Consider the following 15,629-nt stretch of genomic DNA (forward strand, 5'->3'; position numbering starts at 1 on the left):
CTCATGTTCTTTGCACCATTGGAGTGGTGTATTCCATCCCACTTTCCTGCGGGAAGACGTACATCGGGCAGACTGGCCGCTGTATTAATAAGCGACTGAGGGAGCATGCGCTAAATGTTAAGAAAGATGACAAAGGTGTTCATCTCGTGTCCCATATTCTTGCTTGCGAGTGTGCACCGCGATTTCATGAGACGACGATTCTTGGCAGAAGCAAAAATAAACACGCGGTTGGCACTTGAAGCTTTTCATATCAAGAAAGAAGGCGAAAACTGTATTAGCGATATTTCTATCTCTTTGTACGAAGCCGAACAGAAAGGTCTTAGCCAAGTCAATTCCCTATTGTGACGGAGTCTGTCCCGCCCTAGCGCAACGCCACCAACACTATTTATCTAGTATGCCTTATCCAGTTCTCAAGGCGTCGTTTGGTTGTCTCCAGAGCCACAGCCCTCTCATCCCGCTGTGTCGCATCACTGTCCATCGCAGCGTCTCCTTGCGGCTGTCCAGACGTGAACCCCAGCACCTGCGGCAAAGTTGACCTGCTAGGCTGACATGGCATGAGCACTTGTCAAGTCAACACAATATCTTCGATCGTCTCTGTCTCCCTCCCGCACACCGCACACAAGACATCCGCGTTGTCCTTGCCCTCGATCCGTGCGTGCCATTTCTTTGTGTGCAGCACCCCCGCACGGGCCTCAGAAAGCAGGGCGCTCCCCAGGGAGTTGTCATAGCACAGCTCTTGAGTGATGTCCCTCTTGTGCGTGGAGTACATACCAAGAGCCGGCTTGGCCGCTGCACCAGTTCACCACCGCATGGTCTCCGTCGCTGCCACGTGTTCACGCCCCTTCGAAGTAGTCCGGCAGGTGTCTTTAGTGTTTATCACAGTTGGCAGTGGTACCTCATAATTTGCACTCAATTCACGTGTGCATACTCCGCAGTACAAAAATCAGCGTTGTACTCGAACCCAGCGGTCCGCCCCCAGAGTTCACGAATGCATTTCAAAACAAATCTTGGCTACTGCCTCCTGGGCCTCGGAGGAGGACCAGCCAACATCACCCTGCACCGCCTCGTTGGGGGATGAAAGATGGGCTCCCAGTGCCCGTCTTTCCACCTTTCTGTCTTCGCTCCATAAATTCTCACGTCGAGGACGTGGTACACAACACTGCATTTGCATATGTCAGACCTGGCAACATCACCACCTTCCATATGGCGCGTAGGACCTCCATTCTATTAACGACCACAACGCCTTGGCTCTGAGGACATTCTGGCTGTGTACTACCTTCGCACGGAGGCTGCTCTCGTAGTCTACCAGGTAGGCACGCTGTGTCATGAGGTCTATCCCGAGGTACCTGTAGGTTGAAGCCCACGGGATTTCGCACCCTTGTAGCCCTCCCATACAGTGCTGACAATGTCAACGAGGGCAACGGCATTATAGGCTTTCTGCCTTCCAAGGACGACGTCTTTCAGAATACGGACTGAGGCCTCCGCAAAATTGTTGGTGTTGTGGCCTCGAGTCAGTATCCCAGCACGGAAGAGGAGCACCCATTCCGTTTTTCGCTTCAGGAAAGCCGTGACTCGCTCCACATATCCCTTGTGGGATTTTGCCTGAAGCTCCGCCGTTGCAGCATCCAGCTCCTCCATCGATGATGCATACATTATCTGCAGGGAATATTATAAAATGCACATTACATATTGCCTTGTACTAAATATATTCGCATCGCACTCCTTGTTTTGCATCTTTCAGCAGTGGCATGTGGACTTACCACTTTTATTTTATAATAAGATGCAACGAGATGATTCTGGAATATAATGATTGCATTTGGTACAGTAGCTGTAACGTACAAAATCACTCAGTTATCTTCAACAGGGACACTGTGCATTTTAGGCGGCGCATTATACGAAAAGAAAATGACTTGGAGGGACCAACTACAGAGCCTCAAATGAAACTAAACTGACAAAGCACCCCACTGAGTCTGAAGATTAATATAGACACAACACAAATAATATTCAACATTACATTGGAGAAATGCCAAGAGAACAGAATTTGAAGGCTGGAAAAAAGGATTAAAACTACACTAATGGTGTAGCAGGCAGCTGAGCAGTGGAAAGTTTTTGCTGTAACACTAAATTATGGAAGTGAGTGGAGTGGGTCAGGGAACAAATGCGAGTTAATGATATCCTGGTTGGAATGAAGCAGACATGGGCATGAGCAGGGTATGTATGCAGAGCCTTCAAAGAGAGGGCAAACATAGTTGAGATATCAGTCAAGTAAGCGTACGAGGTTGGGCAGTCTACAGGTGCTGTGAGGGCACGGTTTGCACAGGACAGGATTAGCTTTTGCATTCACAGGACAGGCATAATGTAAAAATGGCATGAAGTTTCAACTCTTGGCAACCAGCCCAACAGTACATTGTCCTGAAGGATGAATTGGAGTGGCATGACACAGGCCTTTGCCTCGCAGTGAACTTATATACAATGATGAAAAACTTGCAGTCACCCGCAATCTGGGCATGGGCCCCCCCCGCTGAAGCCAACGTCAAAAGGTAGACATGGTGATGTTATCGTTGCGCAGCATCTTGGCGCACTGCCAAGAACTGCGGTGCCGACCTTGCGACCGACCGTGGCAGCGCAAAATGGAGGGACTGCAAACGGGTGACGCCTGTTTTTTTTTTTTTTTCAAATTCTCAGCCTAAAACCGGGGGTGGATGGATGAGTTCATTAAGCGGGTCGCGAGCAAATAGGATAAATTTCATCATCATCATCAGCCTGACTATACCCACTGCAGTGCGAAGGCCTCTCCCATATTTCCACTTAACCCGGTTCTGTGCTAGCTGCATCCACATGACCCCCGCGAACTTCTTAACCTCATCCACCCACCTGACTTTCTGCCGCCCCCTGCTACGCTTTCCTTCTCTTGGAATCCAGTTTGCTACCCTAAGCGACCATCGGTTATCCTCTCTTCGCACTACATGTCCTGCCCATGCCCATTTCTTCTTCTTAATTTCCACTAGAATGTCGGTAACTTGAGTTATTTCTCTGACCCACTCTGCACGCTTCCTATCTCTTAATGGTACCCCTACAGTTTTCGTTCCATAGCCCTCTGGGTTGTCCTCAACTTAAGTAGAACTCTCTTGGTTAGCCTCCACGTTTCAGCCCCATTTCAGCCCGCTTCGGCCCAGGATAAATTTACCGTAATGTAAATGGTTCTTGTCAGTTTTTTCGAGGCCATTCGATAGTTCGAATTAACGAGCTTTTACTGTAAATCATGGACAAGCACAACCCTGCAGCAGTGCATAGTTTTCAAATACACTCTGAGTCACCTGTCATCGGTGCCACAAATGACAGACGTGGCTTCCAGCACCCTCTCTCCTCGCATTAGAACCCAGTTGAAAGTCATAGATTATAAATATCTCAATCAATCAGATATTTTTTTCATGTAAGGTCTGGGTGAAATAAAAACAAACTTATGTAGTGAGGTGTTCAAACATCTACAAAAGCTTCTCTGCAATATTTTTCTGCAAGTTTCCTGCCCGTTTTTACAAGCGGGGAAAAAGACAACACTGGATTGTCTCCTATCGGAGAAAAAAATTAGAGCTGCACATGTCACGTTACTTTCTTAATTTTTGCTGCTGGAGTGGAACATGTATACTAATGCAATCTGTAGCTAGTCAATCATCATTAGTGCATTTTGAGTGTTGCTTTTATATTTGCATGCGAAAGGAAGTTGCATAATTGTTTTACTCATCGCAACTGACAAACTCATGTCTTTTGCACAGTGATAATTTGTTGAACTGAAAGCAACATAGATGGCATCATGCATTCCCTCATGACTTTGGATAGTTTGTGCACCTGTGAGTTTACATAGGCGACGTGCAAACCGAGAAACATTTCTAGTGTTTGCATACTAATCATTCTAGATTTTGCACAGCTGGCTCTTCAATTTTCGGTTAGTTGCAGAATATCATTTGTTGTGCATATTTGCCAGATTGGCATGATGTAGCTCTTAATAATGCAAATAATTCAGTTTCTAGCAATCATTAAGTTGGAATATTGATACATATGTAATTGCTTTGAAACATTTTTCTGCTAACATGGAACATATGTCATGACTATGGGTTTTTCTTAAAGGTTTCTTATTCTACTTTCTCATTTGTATGTAATTTGCAACCGTTTGGGTGTAAGATTCTTTGACAGGTTTGATATTATATTCACCTGAACTCATTTCATAACTAAACTTCTCCAGCTTGTTTGCTGGCACACATTTCCTTTGCTTTCTTTAAAATGTCTGTCCTTAGAAGCCAAAAAAAAACAGCAGACTCTGCAGCATCATTTTATTAGTGGCAAGAAATAAATGAATTAAGGTACTCTAAGCCGGGAACATCTGAGAGGCAACAAAGGTAATTTTTTTTTTGTTCTGCTGTCCATTTCAACGTGGGTAATGCAAGTCAGGTAGTTGCATGGTGCAAAGTTTTCAAGCGAAGCTTCTCATCTATCGAGACAAAAATGCTGTGATGACAGCCTTCTGACAAAAAAAAATATAGACTGTGTAGAATGCAAAGTTTAACATTGAGGTGAAAAGGTCAATAAGAATTACTGAATGCACTTAAAAACTGTTATAGTTTACGACCAAGCACGTCTTGCAATGTGTGCATACTATACGCAAAAAGGATAATTCCACAACCACGATGTGTGATTTTCACCATCCACGTTGGCAGGTAAGTTATGCAGAGCTGTCCACTACAGTTTCTCATATGTTTCGAACACTGCTCGAGAGTGGGCAAATTAAAATGTGAACCTCTGTCATGCTTGCTCTAGCAATGGGGCAGCCAGAGATTGTGCCCCGTCCATGCTTCCTGCCGCCGCTGATAGGTAGCTTTAAGTGGTGCCCCTACAGGCGGCGCACAGAATGCATAATGCTCATTTAGATTAAAAGTATAATATTGATGTACCTGAGGTGAGTGGGTGTAACAAGAAATTAGGCGCTAGTCCAGAGCACAGAAGGGCTCACTTCCTTTGAAAGTTGCAAGTTGTTTTTATGAAAATGCAAAACATTTTCTAACCACATCCTCGAAACTGTTGTTCACATCATTTTATTAGAGTACATTTCAAATCTGGGCTCATCTCACAGCATTACGCTGCTGACCAATTATTTTATGCATTTTGATAAATGCAGTATCCCACAGCCATATTGGTTTCCAAACCAAATTCAGGCACAAAAAAAATGAGGTATGGCATGACATAGTAAGGTACGTGGACTTCATCTCAAAAGTTACCTGGGCTATGCACAATGCCATAATGGAGGGCTGCAGTCTAATTTCGATCACCTGAGATCCTTTAACAATGAGGTGGTCAGCAAAAGTATAGCATGCTTCATTTGCATTTACCTTCTGAAATGCTGTCATCAAATCTCGTTTCTCCTCCCTGCTGATGTCACGTGATGCGTGAAGCCAGCGCCACTCTGCCTGGGCCACGTGGAATTGGCAGAGGAGTTGCTTCCCCTCAGGCCATGTTGCTTGTAAGGCAGCTTTTTCTGCTGCCGAATTGTCCGTCATGAATGCTTCGGGAGCCTGACAAATATGAGTAATATTTTGTATCTTAGTTGCAGTAAACAGAAACACTTATTATAATAGTACAAGATGTGCACATTGCTATCTGTTAGAAGCCTTCGGGTAGCAAAGCCAGAGAGACAAAGGTCACAAAGAAGAAGCAGACTATACTATTGAGGAGGCGTTTTCCCCTCATGGTTTCTTAGACCACAGGCTTAAAAATATGGCCACACTGATATTGGAAAATCACAGTTTATCGAGACGGCTCATCTGTTAATCATGGAACTTAAAGGGACAGTCTGATGTCATAAATGACTATAAATATTAGCGTATTCTGGTAAATCTGACCACTTGATGGCAGTAACGAGGGCAGAAATTGCAGATTAAACCCAAATTTATCTTTTCATTCATTGAGAAAGTAAGGTTTGAGCAGATGGTGGCAGATGCCGTGTCCTCTCTTTGCCACTTACATGGGCGCTCCCTGCAGCGGATGAAGTGAATGTACATTTCATAACTATGCCAAAGCATCATAAAAAAAGCTATTTTTGTTCATATCAACTTAAGACAGCCTGCGTTTCTCTCAGTAAAGTGCAGCAACTATCATCATTTACTTTTGCTTGATCCGCTTTTAATAAAATGCTTTTAAGGAGAAAGTGCTAAGTCCACATCATTGCTATAACTGCCGCAGCACTTGTTTTCCCCTCGTACTTCAAGGTCATAAAAAATACCAGTTATATTTAGTTCATATCTGCCTACTTTAATTAAATATATTTTAGTTCCCTTACCTATAGGTTTAGAAAGTCTGCATTTTGGTTAATGTCATCCTCAAGATTGCCACTGCAAGCCACATAAAAGGCGTGACAGTTTCTTTTTCCTATGAGTTTCAGAATACTATGCTAACTATATTTCATGTATCCAAAGTAAGGGTTTACAGACACTGTCCGCCAATGAGAAAATGAGACTATCATACTGAAAAATTGTGTTTTAAGTGGCTGAGCTGGGTTCCTCAGTGCCGCAGATCAGTTTGGAAAATGAGCTTTTAGGTGATGCAAGAAAATAATTGAAAAAAAAAATCAGAAGACTGCCTCTTTAAGTCATGTAGACAGTAATATGGTGCTGTGATGTCAATATGCCAGCGGAAAAAGGATAAAATATAAGGTATGTTGCTCACACTTGTAACACCACTGCCTGTCACCTTGATTACAAAGCATACAGCTGCTACTTATATGTGCCGTGGCACAATTGACTGAACTGGGCTTTCAGTGATCAAGCAGGATTTGAAGCCATGCAACAGCAAAAGAAACCGAAAAAATATGTATGCTTTTGCCTTCTCCTAGTGAGCCATTTGAAGCCTGAAGTCATAAAGAAAAAATGCTCGCAACAGGACTAACGATTATTACATGTAATCTACGATTTGCTAATGATATTGCCTTGCTAAGTAACTCCGGGGATGAATTGCTAAGAACCATTGATGACGTAGATAGGAAAAGCAGAAAAGTGGGCCTAAAAATTAATATGCAGAAGACTAGGGTAATGTTCGACAGCCTAGGGAAGGAACAGAAATTTACTATAGGTAGCGAAGCACTGGAAGTGGTTGGAAAATATTGTTACGGAGCACAGTATATCGACACGACGACGACGTGCTGATGCGAAGTAGTGAAGAAGACGACGCTTAGGTCTAGCTAACTTCGTTCTGTGGTGTGCGGTGTGTGGTGTGCGTCTAAGAGTGAACTAGCGTTTACCACTGTGTTCTTTCCTTAACAATATGTCCACTTAGGACAGGTAGTAACCACAGATCTGGATCATGAAAGGGAAATAACCAGGAGAATAAGATTGGGATGGAGCGCATTTGGCAAGTACTCGCAGATTATGACTAGCAGTTTATCGGTACCGCTCAAGAGGAAAGTGGATAACAGTGACGTCTTACCTGTACTCACCTATGGGGCTGAAATGTGGAGGCTAACAGAAAGGGTTCTACTTAAGTTCAGGGCAACGCAGAGGGCTATAGAATGAAAAATGGCGGGGGTAATGTTCAGAAATAGGAAGCGTGTCGGGTAGGTCAGAAAAATATCTAATGACATTCTAGTGGAGAACAGGAAGAAGAAATGGGCATGGCCAGGGCATGTATTGCATAGAGAAGACAACCAATGGTAGCTGAGGGTAACAAACTGGATTCCAAAGGCAGGAAAGTGTAGCAGGGGGAGGCAGAAAGTTAGGTGGGCAGATGAGGTTAAGAAGTTTGCAGGTGTCAGGTGGATGCAGCTAGCACAGAACTGGGTTAGTTGGAGGAATATGGGAGAGGTCCTCGCCCTACAGTGGGTATAGTCTGGCTGATGATCACGATATGTAGAATTTTTATAGCCTTTGCCTATTACCTTATAAAATGAATTGGAAGCTAATGCTGTATTTTTATTACATAGTCTTTGGGAATTATTATTTAAAAACTGTGGTGGTGAAAATTTATAAGTTGATTTGTGTATGCAACAGGTCAGATTAAATTTGCAGAGCGTTTCATTTTATTCTCCCCCTTTCCAACAGAGCAGGAGAGAGACAAGATCAATTCACAATTGTGCACCTAACTGTAATTATGACTTGGTCCGTTATGAACACTATGCACATTAATGCTTACATGAGCACCACCGAAGCACGTCGGGTAGCTCTGCTTGAGCAGGCCAAAAGCAGCTTTGTAGCTCTTGGTGCTTTGAGAGCTGTGCAGCAGGACCGCTAGCGGCAGCGCTCCAACCACGGTCGCTGCAAGTACCAGCGTTACGCTGCTTTGGGACTCATTGCATGAGGCTGTGCTGTCGATGAATATAATCTCCTTGGCAGAAGTCAGCCCTTGCGTCCTCTTCATTATTTGGGTGACTATAAGAGCTGCCCAGCTGGTACCATCTTCAGATTTTGTGATCCTGACATCGATCCCTGCGAAAGGTGACACGTGCTTTTAACCTTGTACTATCGACTGTGTCAATGCTTCATGTGACGTAACCAGAACACTATTTTCGTACAAAATAATAGAGACCTTTCTTTAGATCCAAGCAGGGAGGTAGAAAATAAAAGCAAAATGCAATGAGAAGCAAACATTAATTAAAAACATGAAATAAAATTGCAGTATACGACAAATGCATTTTCTAAAATATGCTATAAAGTTTGTTGCCAATGGTAATCAATACCATTTGTAGAGGTAGAGCTTGCCACTCGGAAATTATTCTTAGAAAGTGAAACTTCAGAGCATTAGTATGCATTAAGTGTGGTGTTCATCTGTGATTATGATGACAACAATTTCTGAATTTTTCTAAACCTTTAGGTAGGTATATACAGGCCAAGAGAGATGCCTAGTATGGCATGATTTCATTGTGGAGAAAGGGTAAGGCTGACAGTCACTGAAATGAAGGAAAGCATTAGGGAGAATATTTATATCATCTCCTAATTTGTGGTGTTGATCAATGCAATTATTTCTTTTGCCTGAAAGATAATTTATTAGAGAGTAGAAATGTGTTCACAAATGACTACATGGGGAAGGCAGCAATTGTGCGAGAACCGCCTGTGCTTCTCTGATATCAGGAGCAGTAAGACCCTCTTTGGTCCCACCCTTGTTGTGTAGCAAATGGCCTCCGTTTAGGTTATTTGCTTATTTTTGACCGGAAATAATGTGGTGCCTGCATTAAATTAACACATGAAAATATAATGAAGTGAATGCACTATATTTTGTATACATTTCAAGTGTAAATAATAGGTGGTAATGAGAAATTTTATTTCGGATTCTCAAACTTTCATGAAAGCAGTAGTAAATACAGCATGAAAAGAAAATTATGTAAATATTCTGAGACACAAAACATGACAAACCTGTAAGCTTCAATTTCGTGTGTAAGAAAGACTCCAGCCTACCAGAACGCATAATTGCTATCTGGCTTTGCATAACACTACGACCCATTACTACAGCAACAACCAGATAGGCAGGGATATTTTTGAAGCTTACTGCATTGCTAAGAAGCCGGTCACATGTGTAGCATAACAGTCTTTTGTGTTACAAGGAAATGAGATAGCCTTCATTGATAAGTGCCTTTCATTGCAGCATAATCCTTGATGTTTTGTTTTGGTTTCGCACATTTCACCGTATATACTTTCTAATAAATCTTAGTTGTTAGACAGCACCCGTGTCGTCCTCTCCTTTCTCTGTCCTTTGTCTCTTTTGCACTTTTCCACAATGTGAACTACTTTTAACTCACCCAATACAGTTTACTGTTTATCATGGCTTTCCACACATAATTTTTAAAACCGATTTTTAATAGGGCGCCCTTGCTGAGCAGATATGCGTATATAATTGAGGGCTTTGTAGAGCTGTGCATGTAACAAAAGTCAGAAGTCTCTGGAATCATGGAAAACACGCAGAGGAATTTCTTTTTTTATTTTGATAGTGTGGTTGATTGAATTGGGAAGTTTTTCATAAATGATATTTTAGATGTCGGATCATTAAACAGGACACAAAAAAGACTAAATAATTACTGTTTGTGCTATCCAGGAGTAAGGTTTGACTGCTGGCAAACAGTTATCAAGCTAATGACTGCAAACACCTTTTATAGGCTATTGTACACTTTCATTTATGCCTTGTTTGCACCGTATCATTCTTATGGTGCATTCACCCTTTTTTTTCACCTTCATATCACGAGATTTTGCATTTCACTTAGTATAAGCCATGTTCACCTTATCCAGCAAGTAACATGGCAATCATATGGTGTCTATGAGGCTGTGAGAAATTCATGGTTTTGAATCTTAGCCATTCAATCTTTTTTCTGGGGTATTTTATGTGACGCAGTACAAACACAGACATGTCACTTTATATTGCTCCTGCCAACTTAACATGTTATACCCACTATCAACTCTCACAGGCTAGATGCATGCTCATGACAAGTTTAAGATATGAAAATATTCACTGCAGCTTGTAACGCTAAAACATTAAATACCACATGAAACCAGTGGGATTTGTCTACATTGCATTTTCATGCACCAGGCCTATTACTATGTTAGCGGCTCCTGTGGCAGGCACAATGTTCACGAGACAGAGAACTGACTGTTTGGCCTGCAAATCTCAAATTTCCAGGTATTGAAAAGTGGAGACTTGCATGGCCATTGCTCCGAAGCTTTATGGTTAAAGCCTGACGTGGCCTCTAGAAGGGAAAAGAAAACTGTAATGCAACCTCAGATGTCGGCCTTTCCAGGCTGCAACAACGTTATGGATTTATGCCCTGAGGCTATAAAATCGCAAAAAAAAATGTCTCCATCACATAGTACTGTTGAGCATATTGCAACTTACCGTTATGAAGATAGGCTGGTGCCTTTTCAGCCAGCTTAGTCAAAGGATCTGCAGTACTGCCAAAGTGTTCCTTCCGCCAGACCCGGTACCAGTTGTAGACTGTGTTGGCACTCGGGTTTACAGCACCACTCGCCAGTTTTTCTAGCCCGTCATCCTCTACTTCCAGCTTTCGTTGGTGTAGTGCTATGGCCTCTGCTGGGCTGTGGCCATCATTAAAGTAGGAATGAAATGCTGCCCGAGTGTCAGACGTGCTCCGCAGCAACCGCAGGCCATCCGCGCAGTCAGTAGCATGATTATGGTCATCCCTGACCCTGATGACAGCAGGCAGCGGCACAGTTCGCTTCAAGAAGCCATCCCTCTTGTTTGTGTCCTTTGTGACTTTCTTGACTTTTATGTCAACGAAGGCTGGGCAGTTTGTAGCGTTCCGGCCAGCAGTCTTGTTGCGACTGCTATGCTGGCATCTCCACCTTTTGTGGAATACAATCCTAGGGAAAAAATGGGGGGCTATAAGAATGGCTTCAAAATAGTCACAAGCAAAAGCTATGGGAAGAATGGTTTGACATGCTTTAGCAATGTTGTAGAGGGGGTTTGCATTAGGGGGATGCTCAAGCTTCACCTTAAGAGGTAAAAAGCAAAGCCTCAATTGCCTGCGAAGTTCTCGGCGAATAACCATGCATTACACCAGTGTTGAGTGCTTTATGGTACGGTTAAAAAATATTCTTATAGCAGCTGTCCATAGGCCACTATTAGGATACAAAACCCAATTTTTTGAATTAATGAAAACTTTGTTGTCAAGCCTCCATTCAATGCAAGGAGCCTTCTTAGTTATGGGTGATGTGAATATCAATATGCTTGGTGAAGATTCATCTTCTGAGTGCCTAGAAACCATACTTCGCGCTTCCACTTGTTCGAATATAATTTCCTTGCCTACCCATGTTACCGATACCGGTGCCACACTTCTAGATATCTGCATTACCAATTGTACATTGTGACCAGTGCTTATCAGGTGTGCTTTCCCTTTATATCAGTGACCACATCCCAGTTTTTACATGTATCCCGACATGTATTAATGACGTGCAATTTGCCTCTTTCACCGAAACTGGTCATGTACGCTGATGACACAAATATTTTTTTCTCCGCACAAACCTTTACCAAATTGAACACTGTCATAAATAGTTATTTGAGCAAACTTTAAATGTTAAAAATCCTAAATGTATTATTTCGAGCCTCATAACAAAGTCTGTGACACTGAGCTAGTCCTACACTTTCAAGGTGCAGCATTGCAGTGTGTGACTTCAGAAAAATTTGTAGGCGTCTGGTTTGAAGAAACCATGTCGTGGAACACACATGCTAGCAAGTTGGCGATAGAATTAAGCAAAACAGTTGGCTGTCTCTATAAGCTGAGAGGATTACTTCCAGTAAAGCTCAAAAAAGCAATATGTTTTGCTAATTTCTACTCTAGTCTTTCATATTGCATTTTAGTTTGAGGAGCTACAACCATCCATAATTATAATAAACTAGAGCGGCTACAAAAAAAGGTGCTACGAATTCTTGACAACTTTTATGGAAACCCTAGCCAGCTATTTACTGATCGCTTGTTTACTAAACATCATATGCTTAAAGCAACTAAATTATATGATTACAAACTGTCTTTCTATATGCATAAATGTACCCCTCCAAATGATACACACATCCCTTGCATGCTTACAGCTTACGTAGGGAAGTAAAACCAGTGCCACATACACGAAAAAAAATTATGGCCGGGCCACTCTTGACTACCGCATACCATCACTTTATAGTAAACCTAAAGCCCACATTGACTTTACTGCTCCACCTAGCGCATTTAGACACGAATCAACAAATTTTATGATGAGGCAATGAATATTACTGTGATGTTCATATTCATTTATGATATCTGATGTGTGTATAATTCTTTAGGAAGTGTAAACGCTGCTTTTGCTCTCATGTTCATATCCATTTTTATTGTGCTGTGAAATGCACTGCGAGATGCTGCCTGTAGGCCCAGTCAAGCTGTCTGTGGTAGCTTTTTCCATGGGGGACCCCCGACTTGTAGGTTGGAAATAAATTGGAAAGTAGAATGCCCCACCACTTTTTACTATGCTTTTTATATATTTTTACTTTAAGTGTGTTTTGGGGGAAAGTAAGGTGCAGGTTTTCGGTGGACATCTGCACCAGGTCATACTGCCGTTTCATTCTGCGATTGTTAATAATAATAAGTGGTTTATGGGAAAAGAAAGTTGCAGTATTTGTCTTTTTCTGTGGACACCTAAAAATAAAGATTAGTTTTTGGCGTAAGAAAAGTGCGGTATGTCCACTCAAGGTCATTTGGATGATGCCAGGCGAATTCAAAGTTGCATCCCAAGAAGTAGAGCTTCCAATCTAAAAATATAAATTTACATTCCAGCATAACTAAGCAGACTTTTGTTTCAATTCATATATAAGAAAAATGATACATTGAAATTACACTATACTCATTTATTCTTCATCTAAGAAGCCACATTAACTTGTGCATTATGATGCTGGGCCATCAACAAATTGAATGCACAGATCAGTTCAGTTCAGGCGTTCAGTCGTGTCCGATTCTTCGTGACCCTATGGACCATGTCACGCCACGCTTTCCGGTCTCTCACTATCTTCTTAACATCACATAGCTTCATCTGCAATGCCTCGAGAATGCCATCTAACCATCGCGTTCGCTGCCTACCCCTTCTCTGGCGACCCTCAACCTTTCCCAACATCAAATCTTTCTCCAGCGACTCCTCTCTTCTCATCAGATGACCAAAGTAGCTGAGCTTTAACTTGAGAATTTTACCCTCCAATGAGCAGTCAGGGTTTATGGTCGACAATATCGACTGATTTGATCTTCTGGCAGTCCAAGGAACTCTTAAGAGTCTTCGCCAGCACCACAATTCAAACGCGTCAATTCTTCGGCGGTCAGCCTTTTTCACAGTCCAACTCTCGCATCCATACATCACAACTGGAAAGACCATAGCACGGGTTATACGGATCTTGGTTGCCAGACTAATGTCTCTGCTCTTTACTAGGCGGTCAAGGCTAACCATTGCTCTCTTTCCCAGAAGCAGGCGTCTCCTAATTTCATGGCTGCAGTCTCCTTCCGAGGTAATCTTGGCGCCCAAGAACAGAAAATCTGTCACAGCTTCCACTTCTTGTCCATTGATGCTCCAGGACTTGATAGGGCAAGACGCCATGATCTTCGTCTTTTTAATGTTCAGTTTAAGCCCAAACTTCTCGCTCTCTTCTTGTACGCGCATCAGAAGTCTCTTGAGTTCCACTTCACTTTCTGCCATTAAAGTGGTATCATCCGCATATCTAAGGTTGTTGATACGTTTTCCAGCAATCTTCACTCCAGCTGAAGACTCGTCCAGACCGGCCTTTCTCATGATGCACTCTGCATATAGGTTAAATAGGCAGGGCGACAGTATGCAGCCTTGCCTCACCCCTTTCTCAATCGGAAACCAATCAGTAAGACCATGCCCAATTCTGACTGTGGCCTCTTGCCCTTCATAAAGGTTCCTGAGGAGACAGATGAGGTGAATTGGAACTCCCATCTCTTGGAGAGCTTGCCACAATCTGCTGTGATCTACGCAGTCAAACGCTTTCGCATAATCAATAAAGCAGAAGTAAATGGGTTTCTGGAACTCTCTTGCTTTTTCCATGATCCAGCGAAGGTTGGCAATTTGGTCTCTAGTTCCTCTGCCCTTGCGAAACCCAGCTTGCACGTCCGGAAGCTCCCGATCCACATACTGCTGCAGCCTACCTTGCAGGATTTTTAACATCACCTTGCTAGCATGCGAAATAAGCGCGATCGTGCGGTAGTTGGAACAATCTTTGGCACTGCCTTTCTTTGGAATGGGGATGTAAACTGACCTCCTCCAATCCTGTGGCCACTGCAGGGTTGTCCAAATCTTTTGACATAATGTATGCAGTGTGTTAACAGCGTCGTGGTCGAGGTTTTGAAGCAACTCAGCTGGAATACCATCAATTCCGCTAGCTTTGTTCTTAGCAAGGCTGGCTAAGGCCCGTTCAACTTCACTCTTCAGGATGCCCGGCTCGAGATCAGTAATCACAACCGGCTTATGTTGGGTTTGCACATCCGGGTCCTTCTTGTACAGTTCTTCTGTGTATTCCTGCCACCTCTTCTTTATCTCTGAGGCTTCAGTGAGGTCCTTGCCTCGTTTGTCCTTTATCACGCCCAGCTTAGCACAGATACTATCACACAAAATGAAACAACCAAAAACTTTCAGTTCAGTAGAGAGAACATTGGGTGTAAGCAAAATTAGTTAATCAAGAGAAAACTACAAGGAACGAGCACATGCCAAGTCAGGTAGTAAAATACCTTTTAGGATCGGCCACTTCCCAGTCGACTACCCACGACGTACTCGTAGCATTGCTGTAGCTGCTCAGCCACTCGTACGCGTCCCCATCAGTGTTGAGGGCGCCACGAAAGCATTTGACGTTCTCGACGCTGTTGTCGTTGTCGAGCTCGCATGTGAATGGCAAAGAAGCCGCCATAGTTTCACGTACGGACAGCACAAGCGCCGAAGAATGCTGCTACTTCTTTGGCAGGAGTGTCGCCTTCTGCTGCAGCGCACTACGACAATGAAGCCGGTAATGCAGGCAAAAAGTTCAGCAGAAGCCAAGAGCGCGCGTACGGCGCTACACGAACGAAAAATTCAGCAGCAGCCCGAAGCGTGCACAGTTCAGCAGAAGCCAAGAGCGCGCGTACGGCG

The 15,629-nt window shown here is 43.1% G+C and overlaps 1 protein-coding gene across 1 annotated transcript; it reads right to left on the bottom strand.

Moving 5' to 3' along the window:
* Positions 1 to 565: 565 nt before the first annotated feature.
* On the bottom strand, positions 566 to 15,411 carry LOC146180800 (uncharacterized). Its single transcript, XM_084575659.1, has 6 exons — positions 15,236 to 15,411; positions 10,858 to 11,342; positions 8,173 to 8,465; positions 5,382 to 5,564; positions 1,377 to 1,656; positions 566 to 789 (listed from the first exon to the last, which is right to left on the bottom strand). Exons 1-6 carry the CDS (start codon positions 15,409 to 15,411, stop codon positions 566 to 568), a joined length of 1,641 nt encoding a protein of 546 aa, XP_084431785.1.
* Between the last annotated feature and the right edge of the window lie 218 nt (positions 15,412 to 15,629).

The sequence above is a fragment of the Amblyomma maculatum genome, chromosome 8 (genome assembly GCF_055883805.1).
Source record: "Amblyomma maculatum isolate TAMU_Amacu chromosome 8, ASM5588380v1, whole genome shotgun sequence".
NCBI lineage: Eukaryota > Metazoa > Arthropoda > Arachnida > Ixodida > Ixodidae > Amblyomma > Amblyomma maculatum.